Source organism: Falco punctatus (genome assembly GCF_963210335.1).
Source record: "Falco punctatus genome assembly, chromosome: 2".
Lineage (NCBI taxonomy): Eukaryota > Metazoa > Chordata > Aves > Falconiformes > Falconidae > Falco > Falco punctatus.
This window is the reverse complement of record NC_137581.1, coordinates 72,636,426-72,650,236: the sequence shown is the minus strand read 5'-3', so window position 1 is coordinate 72,650,236 and position 13,811 is coordinate 72,636,426. Positions and strand designations below refer to the sequence as shown.

General features: G+C 39.2%; 2 protein-coding genes across 3 annotated transcripts in view; one reads left to right on the top strand and one right to left on the bottom strand.

Moving 5' to 3' along the window:
* Positions 1-13,811, top strand: part of CYFIP1 (cytoplasmic FMR1 interacting protein 1) — a 76,199-nt gene that overhangs the window by 45,753 nt on the left and 16,635 nt on the right. For both annotated transcript variants that reach the window (XM_080375303.1, XM_080375304.1), the window contains exon 23: positions 1,454-1,541. In XM_080375303.1, the coding sequence (XP_080231429.1) occupies positions 1,454-1,541 (88 nt within the window). The remainder of the gene's footprint in view (positions 1-1,453; positions 1,542-13,811) is intronic.
* Positions 1,660-13,811, bottom strand: LOC308058877 (fibronectin type III domain-containing protein 9-like). Its single transcript, XM_080375373.1, has 2 exons — positions 10,177-13,811; positions 1,660-8,186 (listed from the first exon to the last, which is right to left on the bottom strand). Exon 2 carries the CDS (start codon positions 8,048-8,050, stop codon positions 7,379-7,381), a length of 672 nt encoding a protein of 223 aa, XP_080231499.1. The 5' UTR covers positions 8,051-8,186; positions 10,177-13,811; the 3' UTR covers positions 1,660-7,378.

The following is a 13,811-nucleotide window of genomic DNA, read 5'->3' as shown; positions in this document are numbered from 1 at the left end:
TGAAAATGTGGGCATACTTGTTTTTTAGTAGGTTAAAAAAATACAGAAAATCTTGTCCTGAAGTTATAGATTCTCATAAGAATGTTTCAGGATACTCAGAAGTAAACACAGTGGAAGTAATTGTAAGCAACATTGTGCAATTTACACATGTTTGGTGAAATAATTTTTTATTAGCACAGCTGGTTTTACTTTCAGCTAGAAAATGGATGTATTAAACCCAGAAATTAGATATTCTTTCTAGGAAAATTTATTAATGAAGCATTTATTTTGTCTGCTGACTAAATTCAAACGTATTTTAAACAAAACCAGATCAATATAATTGTATCTTGCGATACTATAATGTACTGCAAAGTTCCTTTCCTCAAACCTTTTCCTAGAAGCATTTATTTCACTCGAATATCTCTCAGAACAGCCTGATCTGGTACAAAAAACATTTGACGTACACTTCTTATAGTTGTTTTTCCTCTTGTGTATGTCCAGCTTTGCACCATTTACCAATAAATCCTTTTTATAGAGTTAAAAAATAAAGTACCCATCCAACATGTAAACACACGTACCAATAATTTTGCTCGGTTTAGTAAAGTTAAGTGGAATCAGAATTATAGTAGATGTTAATTTCCTTCTGTACTAAAACTGTAGTGCTGCAAAACATGCGTTAACCACGTTAACCAGTTAACAGGCAACACCAGGGGAGTGGGTCGGTGCTGCCTGTTCACCAGGGGACTCATGGCTGCCAAGTTCTGCCCAAGCACTGTTCTTTGACTCTGGGGCCCTCAGTTTGGAGTGGGCTGTTTGATCCTATCATTGGCAGTACTCCATCTGTAGTTCTCTTGTCATCCTCTTAACAGCGGACAAAAGGTAAAGGTACATATGGTTTGCGTTGGTACATGCTCACGCTAAAGTAGGATCAAACTTTTGAAACGTTACCTTTGCTATGAGTTTTGGTTTTTTTATATGGCCTTCCTCCCTTTTTTAAAGGTATTAACCTAAAGTATTTCTCCTGCTGTGAGTTTCTTTGAGGGGAAGAGCTCCGAAACACTAAACAGAAATGCCACGTTCTTCTTTGAAGGTGTAGTTTGGTCTCAGGAACTTAATTTTGGAAGGGAAGCGCAAGGAACTTCCTTACTGTCTCTGAGAGGCTATTGCTACTTTGTTAGCTGCTTCTCTTTTTGCTGGGCTGGGCTAGAGTAGAGGTGAGAAAAATGCTGGGACCCTACGCACCACTGGAAGAACAGGGTCCCAGTAAGCGATGGAGGATTGCCTCATGATTTATGTCCAGGCTTTTGGGCAATGCAGGCGACATGCTTCCCCAGTTTCAATGTGGGCTGAAAGGCTACCAGTCTGGCTTTGGCTTTATGTGTAGAGAAAAGTGGTATTATACAGGGTAAGGTGCATTAGGCACAGACTTACTAACCTAAGTATAATTAATGAATTCTTTAATTTGTTTTTATAGATTTGTTCGGACCGTGCTACCGTTTTCTCAGGAGTTCCAGAGAGATAAGCAGCCTAATGCACAGCCACAGTATCTCTACGGATCGAAGGTGGGATTTAATTCTCTTTATGTTTATGGTTTGCTAATGTTTAAAGGTATCTTTTTTAATTATAGGAATTATGGAATATGAAAGTTATTAAAAATGGACTCAAATGCATTTTGTGAGTATTTTAAATTCAACTTACACCTATTTTTCAGACTTTGCTGTGAAGCTTGCCATATGTTTCAGCCAAAGTGCAAGTGATTAGTTGGGCGGTTAGTCGTATCTGACACAGCTCAAAATAAGTCCTTCTCTCAACCACCTGCATTGCGCAGTTGCTTATAGTGGCAGAGCAGACTCAAAGAAAAAATTAATTAGTCATCTGGTGAAGTGAGAACAAGAGCCCATCTTGGGTGCAGCTGCTCCCTTGTTACAGCAATAAAGACTGTGACGGCAGGAGAAAAGGGAACAGATAGGAAAAACTGCTTCAGATGTTGTCTGCCTTAAAAGGAATATGAATTCTGACCATCCTAAACTATCAGATAAGAAACTGCTTAATTTTTTTTTTTTTAAAGTGTAACATTTCTTTAGCATTTTCAACCCAAGGACCTTAAAGTTGTGATGAACTTGGCCCTCTGGCCATCTCAACTCCTGTCTTAGCGTCATCTTTCTTATGTTGCAGATTACAAGTGCCTAGAAGGTTTATGCAAGTTTTCAGTAGAGCTGTACATGATACGCAGTCGTGTACTCTATGCCTTAAGGCAATGCCCAATGCTGAGGTTGGAAAAGAGCTTACGTGGGTGACAAGTTGAGAAAGTGCTTGGTGCAAGACAATAGTCATGGGCTTTCATGGAGCTACCCAAGTGAGGAATGTTGGCCTGTATTTAGAGGATGAGATGCTGTGCTCATGTGTGCAGTATTGTATGTTGGAGGGATAGATTTATTCTCCCTGATCCCTGCACATTTATTTAATTACACTTCAGAATTACTACCTGAGTCTTAATGACAGTTAAAGGCATAGCACATGAACGTATATCTGCATCTTTAATATCCAGTGAAAAATACTGATCTGCTTCCAACAGCAGTAAAAACCAGCAGTGTTATCTTCAGCAAATCAGTTGAGAATATTTAACAAGATGTCACTCTTAATTTTGCGTTGTCTTTTTGCCTATCAGGGAGGAAAAATGAAAGTATGGAAAAGATCAATAAAAATACAAGGACCAAATTATAGGTTGTTGGCTAAAAAAAACTTTTACAATTATGTACTCAATTATCCTTGTAGATTATACAAGTGCGCTGTGTCATTTTCATGTCTAGCTACTTTCATTATCTAGCTCCTCCTTAAACATGAGCATAATTAGTCCTTCTCTTACTATTATTTTCTGCACGTCATATCCTAGTTATACGGTGCAATCTCTGTGTAGTGGTTTGCCCAGCCAGCTAGGTTTTGAGAACTGAAGAGATAGCTCAGGAGTTACAAATTTCAGTCCTAATATATCTGCTGCATTTGTAAAACTTTCATGCTTTTGAAATGTAAAGAAGGTGGAAAAAGGTTCATATGTCTTTAATGTGGAATGTAACAGCTGATTGTCTGGTACTATGAATATTTTTATATAATTGTACTTCCAACAGGAAAAGTAAATTATAGGAAAGTGGGATTTTCTTACATTAGAGTTATTGTGCTCCTTACTATTTTAGGAATTCACCAGATGCGGTCTAAAGAGCAACCCCTCCCCCAAATTTAGTAGAGATTGCTAACTTAATTTATCTAAATGATGATACAGTGGGGTGGGTGACAGTGGATTAACTGGGGAACCCTTTTTTTTTTATCAGTCAGGTTACATTATTAAAATGAGTTTAGTAATCTTTACTCTGAGAGCTATACATTTTCAGAAATCTGATTATTTTTCTATAGGAGCAGGAGCAATCAAGAGGATTCTTAAATGCATTTCTGGAGCAAGTTTCATAACTAGATATCATAACTAGATATGCAGATATTAGCAAATATGACTAGTTTTAAATTTTTAAAGGAGTACGGTTTTATTATTGAATCTAATGTATTTTGGAATTGAGGATATTTGAATAGAATTTCAGCAGGATATTTCTACTGTACATAGCAAGTAACAAACAGAAAGGAATTCTTGTATGATAGAGGCTACACATTCTAGCATGTGATATAATTGCATTCTGTTATTCTGTGTACTATATAGCTAGGCTTGTCACAGAGCGTATCCCTGTTTGGGTCCTTTAATGGTTGTATCGTTGAATTGCCTCCTGGATAATAGTGAAGTATGGAGTAGCTATGTATTTTTTGTTTCATTGTCTTTTTTGAGTTTCTGAACAACTGAAGATATTCAGGTGAGCACTTCACATTGATCATATAGCCAAAGAATATGACTTTTTATTTTGCTTATTGGACTTTGGTGGTGGTGGTTAGTTTTGAGCTTTTTGGTGGTTTTTGGGAGGTTGGGTTCTTTGTGGTTTGTTTTTGGTTTTTGTTTTTTTTTTTTCTTTAGCAATGCATGGTGTTCATTTAGGTCAAGACAAGAGCATTGTGGTTTCTTGTGCATTTGTACACTCATACATACATGTATTGGACTGTAGTGGTGAAATACTTTCTGTGCAGAAGCTTTGCACAAGCAATGTGCTTGCTTAAGAGTAATTAAAGAAATTTTTAGTTTTGATCTCAGAGTGTTCACATATTTCTAAATGGATCAAAGCATTTGATCTATATTTATGTGTATGGATGCTTAGCATATACAGGTGTGTCCACATTCTTTGTTGCGTCTAAAGTTTTCTGAGTGGTATCTTCATCCAATTAACAAAACAGAAGCCCACAGATACAACTTAGTTCTCCTGTCTGACATGGGAGCAGAGATGTCAAGTGGGAAGAAGCCAACCTGCAAAAGTTCAGCAGCCTTTTAAGTGAGCTGCAGTATTTTAAAAACTCATTGAGCGTGGTCGTTGAGATCCCATTACTCAGGTGAAGTGTGTGGGCTTAATAAAATGAATGTTAGCAGATTGACATTTGGCAACATGGGCTGGATGCATAAAATACTTTATAGTGTATTTAGTATAAGTATACTATATACTAAAGAGTCTTTTCTGGGGATTTGATACTAAATTTACATGTTGATGAAATACCTGGTTTTGTAGAGGTTGCGTAGAACAGAATTTTAAGAGCTTCCTTTCTGGCTTATACAACATTTTCCAGAGATTTTAATTCTTGTATGTCTTCCACGTGTTTTAGATGCTAACTCATTTGTTTTATGAAAAAGGACCCCTTTTGGAAAATACTTCTCTGTATGAATATAATGGTTTTTATCTATTGCTGGTGCCCAAATTGAAACCAATTTGCACTGTGTTGCATCTTGTTACAAGTTTAGTAATCTCTTAGAACGCTTGCCACTTACTAGATCACTGTTAAAACTGGACAGTGAACTACTAAAACACAGAATTGCCAGAATCAACCTGAACAAATATGTAATAAAACTTTCTGACCAAGAGTTGAAGAGTTGTGTAGCTCTGTAAGTGTGTGGTGACGCAAGTTCTTCAATGCTAGTGCAGAAGTCAGATGGCATTCCTTATGCGTTGCTCATTTGCAACAGTTGAGATGGTCTGTTGCTCATGGGGTGTTATGAATGTTTGTCTAAGTAGTACACAGTAAACTCCTTGGGTGAAATGATTTCATATTTAGGTGAGATAAATCCCATTCCTGGGAGCACTTCCATAGTAGCTCCTTGCCTTCTCAATCTGATATATACATATGTATTTTTGTATATATGTGTTTGTGTATAAATAACACAATTCAGTAGGTGAATTGCCTCAACACTGCTTCAAGACTGAGCTGCTCCTTGTTCTTGGTGTAGTATATACATGTGTGTATAACATATAAATACATGTGTTGGACTCCCTTAAAACCCAAATAAAGAAACAGAGATGCTGAGAAATAAAAAGGTTTTCAAGGGCCCCAGACACAGGCAGAGATGAGAATATGTCTTTTGGCTCCATCCCTTTAAAATATTTTTTTCTCTTTGATGAAATCCTAGTAAGAGAAGTGTTACTGTTAATTTGATTACAAGATCATTTTAAAGCATTTTTTTCTGTCCCTGCTACCCAGCTGCCTCTTTTTGGTAATGCACCTGTAGTGTTGGCTTCATGCTCTGAAGGTAGTTTTTCTGTGTCTGTTTCATGAAATGCCTTCATTTAAAACAGCAGTAAACTTGTCATCATCACAGTTTATTTAAGACTGATGTGTAAGACAAAGAAAAACATGTCAGCTGGAAGAAATGCTATGTAGGAGGTGGAGAACACGTTATTGCTAACACCACAATAAAGACACCTTTTGAAGTATTTTCTAAAAGTAATACTCGCCTCCATTCAGTGTGCGTTCCTGTCTATCCTACCTATCCTAGTAGAAAAGAAGTAAAGAAGATGCATCGACCTTAGCCAGCTGGTGTCTTCCTAGCAGCACGAGAGTCGGTATCTTTCACAAGTTGTGGGAAATGTTGTCAAAATACAGTAGCTGAAAAGACTCGCTGCCTGCTGTGAAATGTTCAGCAGGCATTCTCTCGCCAAAATTTTACAACCCCTTGGCTTCCAGGGCACAGTGGGAAGGGATGGCAGCTGCCCAGCTAGCAGTTCTCCAGCCTTTACTGGTACAACCAGGCAGTGTCAACAAGAGCTGACTTTACACATATGTTCATATCAATGCCAGTTTAAAATGCCTGCAGTCACAGTGTATTTTTGTTTTTTAGACATACCTTACTATACAGCGATACTAAGATTTAATATGTTTTTATGGAATGCAGATGCACTTAAGAGATTTAAAACAGGGTGACTTATACACGTAAGCCAGGCAAAACTTGCCATGTTGTGAGGGTGAACAGATTTCTGTCCAGTGGGTCCTTCTTGGCACTTTGCCCCATGAAGCTCAAGGCAGAGTGTGATGATCGGCAGATTTTCTTGTTACAAAAATAAAACATGTTTTGGCATGTTTTACTTCCTTGCCCCTTCATTACACAAAATGTACTATGTGGCTGTATAGAAATTTGCAGCTGGTGAATGAGTTTTATCATTAGAATTGAAATAGAAAGAGAAAAGGAAGAGCCAGGAGTTGTTGCTCTGAACTCCATTTCTTCTTCAGGGAGTGGCGCAGAAGGTGGCTGGTGGTGGGCGCAGAAGTGTGCGAAATACAGTAGCCGAGGGTATTTACTTAGTTTCGTTGGAAGTGTCCTTTACAGAGTCACTATCTTGCTTATGTTTTAGACAGGCAAAATTTCAAAGATAGAGGAAGATACTCTTAAAATCCTGGTGAGTTTAGCTTACATGCTGAGACTGACCTCATTCAGATGGGAGCTATGGGAGAGCACCGTGGTCGGCGAAGTGGTCTGAGTGTGGTAGTTTGCCGTGTGTAGTCTGAGAAGCAGTTGGGATTGTGGGGGTAAAAGTCACGCTGGCAAACCACTGCACTCGGGGTGTATGTTCCACTTGCCTGTAGCACAGCAGCCTGGGTTGTGGTCTGAAAACTTCTACTCAGTTTTATTTATGCTAGTAAAAAAAAAAAAAAAAAAAGTTTCTTGGTCACTTGTGATTCTTTTTTATATTTGTTTGCTGTTTCAGGCTAAAGAAAAGCAACCAAAAAATCCCCTTGACATGTAAACCAGTTGTTTGCTCCATGCTTCATTTTTGAGTAATGGAGTGCTCATTTCTTGGGAATCTGAACCTTTGCCTCCGAGTACCTCTGGCTGCGTATAGGCTGTTGGAAAGGGACGTGACACCGGAGGGGCAGCCAGGCGTGCAGTGAGCGGTTGGAGCTCCCCGTTGTGAGTGCCAGCTGTGCACGTGATGTATTTGAAGCAGTTGGAATGTTGTATGTAGTAAAAATCTCCCTGACAAAAGGTCTCTTAATTTGTAGCAGAGCACTGTCCTGTCGCTGGCACTTGTTCCCAGCTTTTGGAAGCTGCTGTGATGGGCTCCTTGCACGCTGAGGGATTCCCTATGATTGTGGCTAGCTGGATGCCACCTGGATGCTTTTCCTCAATGTCCTGCATCAGTTGGCTCTGCCGGCTGAGCTCCTCTGGGTCATATGCTGCACTTTTGGTCCACACCTTCCTGTGGTCTTGTTTGGAGGTACTGTTTCGCCCTTGCAAGCACTCATGTCTCCTGCGGCACAGGAGGTGCAGGCAGCCATAGAGGAGGATTGCAGCGATGATGAGGAGCAGGATGCTGCTGGTGAGCCAGATGCCCAGTGCCAGCTCTTTCTTGGTGTTGCTCGCAGATGCCGGGTCTTGTTCCAGCGTGTTAAAAACTCTGCATTGGTCACTGGAGGGGTTTGCGGACTGGCAGGTCACACACACAATGTATGTTGTTAGTGGAGTTAGGTTTTCAACAACATAGGAGGAGAGACTGGTGGGCACCCTGTCTTCCTTCTGAAAGCTCTTTCTTGAGTAACTGGATAGCATGCTGTTCCAGTTAGGGTGGTACATGATGCTATAAAAGCTGTCGACACAACCAGTCATTTTTGGCCAAATCACCGTCGCTGTGTTTCCTGTGATGTTTTGGACGGTTATTCCCATTGGGATGTTGCTGGGGTGGGCTTTTTTCTTGCCTGGTGCTGACCTTGCTGTGGAAAGGGAAGATGTTTATTTCCCAGGGAGGTAACTTGAGAAGCTGCAGTGCTGGGGATGTCGTGAGGATCTTAATCGTAGTGCTCTGTAATTTAGGAAAGGAGTTTATTAGGAAACTATGCTCTTATCATTGGTACTGCTGTGTAAAAGTGGGAGTGGGGAGTTCATGAAGTTTGAGAGAGGTATTTTAACCTATGTATTTCTTTCTCAAGTGAAAGAATAAACATATGCTTATAGAAATTTGGCCAGAGCTGCTGCCTGTACAGGCGATCAGTTGTATCTTGTCTCCATGAGAGACAGTATGTTTTGCAGAATTTGCAACTGGGGTACTACATCCTCTCACAGTTTTTTTGTTTTTCAATGTCTGAAAAAGAAATGCAGCCGTTGTTTTTTGCTCTAGTCGGAGTATCTTGCATTTTATTTACTTGGTGGTTTATATAATCTCAAATCTTGCTTTTTTGAGTAATGAATTTTCTTACATTAAGTGGCAAGAGAGGAGTGGCAGGAGTGGATAATGAGGGATGAATTCCTCTACCATCCGCAAGGCTTCATTTTTGCCAGTCACAATCAATTGAAAAACAAAACAGTATGTGGAAGCATCACCAGATACTATTTTGTCTCCAGTATAATTTTACATTAGTTTCTTATTTGCCAATATTCTCCACCTTTTGCTGGTGAGTTAGCACATCTGTAGCCACTGCAGTGGCTGTGATGACTGTACGTCGGTGGCATCAGTATCACCATATTTAGTCTTGATGCTAGTCGGCCTCTTGGAAAAGCTTTCTCAAGCTAAGCTTAGCTAGTGAAATACAACTTTCACTATAGCATACCTTTTGGGTAAATAATGGGTTTTAAAAAAATTACTAATACTCTTTTCTGTTCTTAAGTGGTTGAATGTAATTCCATAGGCTGGCTGCACTGAACTTATACTCCTCACAATAAAATCAAAATTAAAAAAACTTCCAATATTTTGAGATTCATTGTGTTACCACAGTAAACAGTGAAAGGAAAACATCTATTTTCTGCAATTTTCTAAACACAGCTATTAGAGAATATATTATAATAACAGCCATTGGGTGTTTTCATTTGTTTGGCATGTTGGGGTTTTTTTTCCTGTTGTAGGGTAACTTTTGAAAAAGAGCCTACCTCAGCAATTTAATCTGATCATATTAGTTAATAGTCAGTTTCTAGTGGTAGTCGTGAAAGTTTTTTCCACTGCGAAAGTCTCTTACTTTTTAAATGAAGATAAATGCCCGTGATGGTAACACTGTATTTAATTATTTATGACTTCATTGTAAAAATCAATTTATTTTTTTTATGATCATATTTAAAATGCAAAGTCACTGACTAAATTAGCTATTGAAAATTCTCCTGTTGAAGAAAGCTTGTAAGATTTGTTCATAACATTCTGAAATTATTCTGTAATACTTTTATTTTATACTATATAGGGGGCTGGCAAAATATGAATTATTTTAGTGAGATTTTGATAGTTATATTACATTAATAGTAAGAATTCTATGACTGTTTATGTACGAAAATTTCTGCTCATGGCTTTTGGATTAAACTTTTTGGGAAGTGGGAAGAAAAAGATGTACATTTATTTTCATTATAATGTAAAACCTTAGGTATGACCGATCTGGGTAGACGCTGCTATTCTAATCATGTGATAAGTGAACCCTTTCTGATACAGCAACAATATAAAGGATCCGAGTTTGCTATCAAATAAACTTATTAGGCAGACACATTTTGGCATCTACCCAGCTTCTACCGATACTAAAATCGGGCACATTAGTAAGATGAGAGCTTTTACTTGCTCAGTTGTCTTCTCTTTAGCTGATAGATCCCCATTACTTAAAATTATAATTTATTTTCTATAGAACTCTTCCTAACACAGTCTAGAGACAATAGTTTCATCCTCATGGGATTTTGTATGTAGAATGTTTGGATTTTAATTAAACACCAATAATACATTTCTGTTACTACAAAACACCAGTTACTGGAAGACACATAACTACTGACATGTAAATGTTGGAAAACCCATCTGATGTTTTATGGATTAAAATGTCAGTACTTACCGTCACTTCCTGATGGAAATTTCAGAACAGAATTTTCGTACGGTGTTGCTGCTGTGGAAATGATATAAACACTAAGTTCTCTGTATCCCTTTTCACATGAGTTATTTCCTGCCTGATCTCTGCTTGCCAGTTAGCTTTTTCTTCCCCTCGGATTCCCTGGACTGAATGCTCATTGCTTCATGCTTTCAGTTTTTTTTCTGCAGTGCTGCTGGTAGCATGGTTTCTTTGTCTCTTCCACTTAAATTCATGCAAGAGCACATCTTGTCTAAAGATGCTGTTGCCTTGCTTTTCAAAGAACATACAGGAGAAAAATGTCTTTTCCCCCCTCTCTTGCTTGCCTCTCCTTGGACAGTGTACTGCCTGAACATCTCTGTTATATGCTCTTGTGCCTGTACCAGTGATGCTGTGAGTGATTAATGTTAGCACTTTGATGACATCAGCAACTAGCAACTCTTTTATTTATTTATTTATTTATTTTAAGTAGGGGAGGGAGCAAGCATAGCTTATAAAATAATGAACTCCTTCTTTCCTTCCCTCCCTCTCCACCCCCACCCCCCTTTGTTAGTGGCTCCTTCCCTAAGCATTTTATGCTTTTGTGCGTCATGGGGGGGAAGCAGTGGTGGTGTGTGGTGGTGTTTTCTAAATCCCTTGTCACAGTTCATAACGCTCCGCTAATCCAGCATTTACAGGTGGACCATTTTAGGTACTTTCCCCATGAGGGTTACATTAAAGAAAGATGTATTTTTAGATTGGCTGGCTTCTTATTGTTATGTATTAGTGAGTTTTTAAATGCTGAAATCAAGTTTTTAGGGCTTGCTTTTCTATGACAAATTTCTTCTCTGTGAGGAAGATTTCCTTCCCCTTAACCTTATAGCAGTAAAACACTTTAACCTACTGAAGTAAAATTCTGTAAAATTCTTCTTGTGCTATAGTTAAATAGATAGTGTGGGCATATTTATTGTGGAGACCTACCTGGCTGGAAACAGCAAAAGCAAAAGATTAAATCTCCCTTTTTAGGGACAATTGTTTAAGTGCTTAGTGGATGGGGACATTCATCGGTACAAATTTTCCTAAGGTTTTAGCAGTTCTATCCCCTGTTGATGCCCCAGAAACCTCTTGTGCCTGTGGAGAGCTATGGAAATGCACACGTTGTACTAGAGGGGTGCAGCTTTATGCTGTCCGTGTGGTGGGGTGTGTTGAGGGTTCAGTCTTCTAGCCGGCTCTGATGTAGTAGCAGGACTGCATCGTGTATTAGGAGTCTAATAATTAACCAAGTGTCTATTTTAGTTTGTGTTCCCAGAAAAGTGTTTCATTTGGAAATGGCCCTCCTCCACAAAATCAGCACAAGGCCACAGTCCTTAGAACAGAACTTCCTGGACTGACGGGTGGCTGAGGTCAGGGGACTCTCCAGGGCAGGGTGACCTGCAGCAGGATGCTCAGGGATGTGTCTGGTTGGGTCTTAAATATCTTTGAGGACAGACACGCCACAGCCTCTCTGTTTGACCACCCTCACAGTAGTGAAGTTTTTTCTGAGGATTTCCTGTTTGTGCCAGTTGTCCCTTGTCCGGTCACTGGGCACCGTGCAGCAAAGTTGGCTCCATTGCCTGTACTGCCCACATCAGTCACTTAGGCATGTGGATGTGATCCCCCTGAGCCTTCTCCAGGCTGGATAGTCCCAGCTCTCTCAGCCTTTCCTCACAGGAGAGGTGCTCCAATCCCTTAATCATCTTCGAGGCCCACCGCTGGCCTCTCCTGTTGTCCCTTTTGTACTGGAGAGCCTGCCGCTGGACCCAGTATTTCTGGTGTGTCTCACCCATGCTGAGTAGAGGTGACAGATCGCCTCCCTTGCCCTGCTGGCAGTGCTCTGCTTAATGCAGCTTTGCTGGCTGTTGGCTGCCTTTGCCATGAGGACATACCTGGCTTGTGGTCAGCCTCTTGCTCACCAGGACCCTCAAAGTGAGAAAAAAAAAATACCCCCAAAACCCACCTTCTGTAGGTCAGGCAGTCTTGCTGTATAGTTTCATCACACAGATGGAGGCAGAAGTTCAGGCCTGCAAGAAATATAACTAAATCTTTAACTAAATTTCAGTACTGGCAGCTGCTTGGATTTTCACATTGAGAAATAAATTGCTGGTTATAACTTTGTGGTTGTTGAAGCATGGTAAAATTAATGTGGTGTTTTTATGTGTGTTTTGATAACATATGGGAAGTTTCTCACTTAGGTCAGGAGTTGGCTGATTCAAAAAGTTGGTTTTGAATCTCTAGTTCTCTCTTGTTCTGACTTAGATGGTCTCCTCTGAGCCTGTACTTTCATGTATTTCTTTCACAGTGCAACAATTTTTGACCCATGAGGGCTTGTGAAGTACATCTAGGGCATCCACAAAAGATGGTCAAGAACCTGTTGCCAAATTTGCGTTTGCTATATATCAGTCTAGAATCTAATTTTTACATTTCTAAGACCACAGTTCAAAACATGTTGGAGATATAGAGATTTACAACATAAATAAGAATGTGTATCTTCTATCCTGACCTCTTCTGATAGATGATTTGTAAGCTCTTTTATGAGACCAAAATCCTCCAAGAGCTTGATAAAGTTTCATGACTTGAATCCTAGTGGTTTCTTTGTGCAGTGCCATGTATTACAGCATCTGGTATTGACTTGCATGGTTAATTGGAGTAGGAGCTGCACTGAAGGGAAGGTCAGTGTTCTTCCTGGATACTGGTGAAGGAAAATTTTCTGTTACAGCTGGTGTGTGTGGAGTTGAAAGTCTAAGTGTTCTGTCTTTCATGCATATATTAGAATGAAAACTGTATAAAAGAAAAGGAAACACAACAGAACTTTCTGCGAGAATGGTTAACAAGATTCCCTTTTAAAATTAAATTTCAGGATGTTAGGAGAACAGTACACTTACAGAAATGGAGGATGTTACGTTAGCTAACTCCTTTTTGATCTGCAGGTTCAGCAAACAGCTCCTAAATCCCTACACAACGTCAGTCTGTACAGTTGTGTTCACTTTGAAGAAATAGTCATTAATACGGTAAAGCACCTGGTCGTATTTATACAACTCCAGAATAATTTCCATGAGGTTGCATCTCAGGCTTAGATTTGCTTTGATCTTGTGTACAGCTAAGGGATTTGAAAAAGAGAGATCCTTATTAATTAGTTGCAGAGAGCAGTAACAGCAGAAGGTGCTTTTTTTGTAGTTGAGTCCTCAGAGACTTAAAACACCTATTAGGAACTGAAAAATGAAGTAACTTCTCTCAAGATGTTTTGTACGTAAAATGGATGATCGAGGAATAGAAGCTGTGCTTTAAATTCAGGGATCTGAACATTGGCATTGAGTACTCATATCCTTTTATACCTATGTAAATAGAAAAATACAAAAGAAGAAATGTTCATGGCTTTATAAATGGTAAGTGGAAAAAAACAGTATTTAGAAGGTTTTCTTGCTACTACAGACATTTTGGTTGGAGTTCCTGCCTTAGAAAAGGGAAGCTTTGCATTTAACTTCTTGGAGAGAGAGAGAGAGAGAGAGAGATACCAAGTTATTATTTTTAGTATGCTTTAAAAAGCTGTTTAAATGAGATTATTATAAAGATGCAGTCAGCAGAAATTAATCATATCTGTTCTCTTG

What these genes read in the sequence shown, in the direction of transcription:
- LOC308058877 (XM_080375373.1), bottom strand. Translation starts at nt 8,050, where the DNA reads ATGGGAATAACCGTCCAAAACATCACAGGAAACACAGCGACGGTGATT.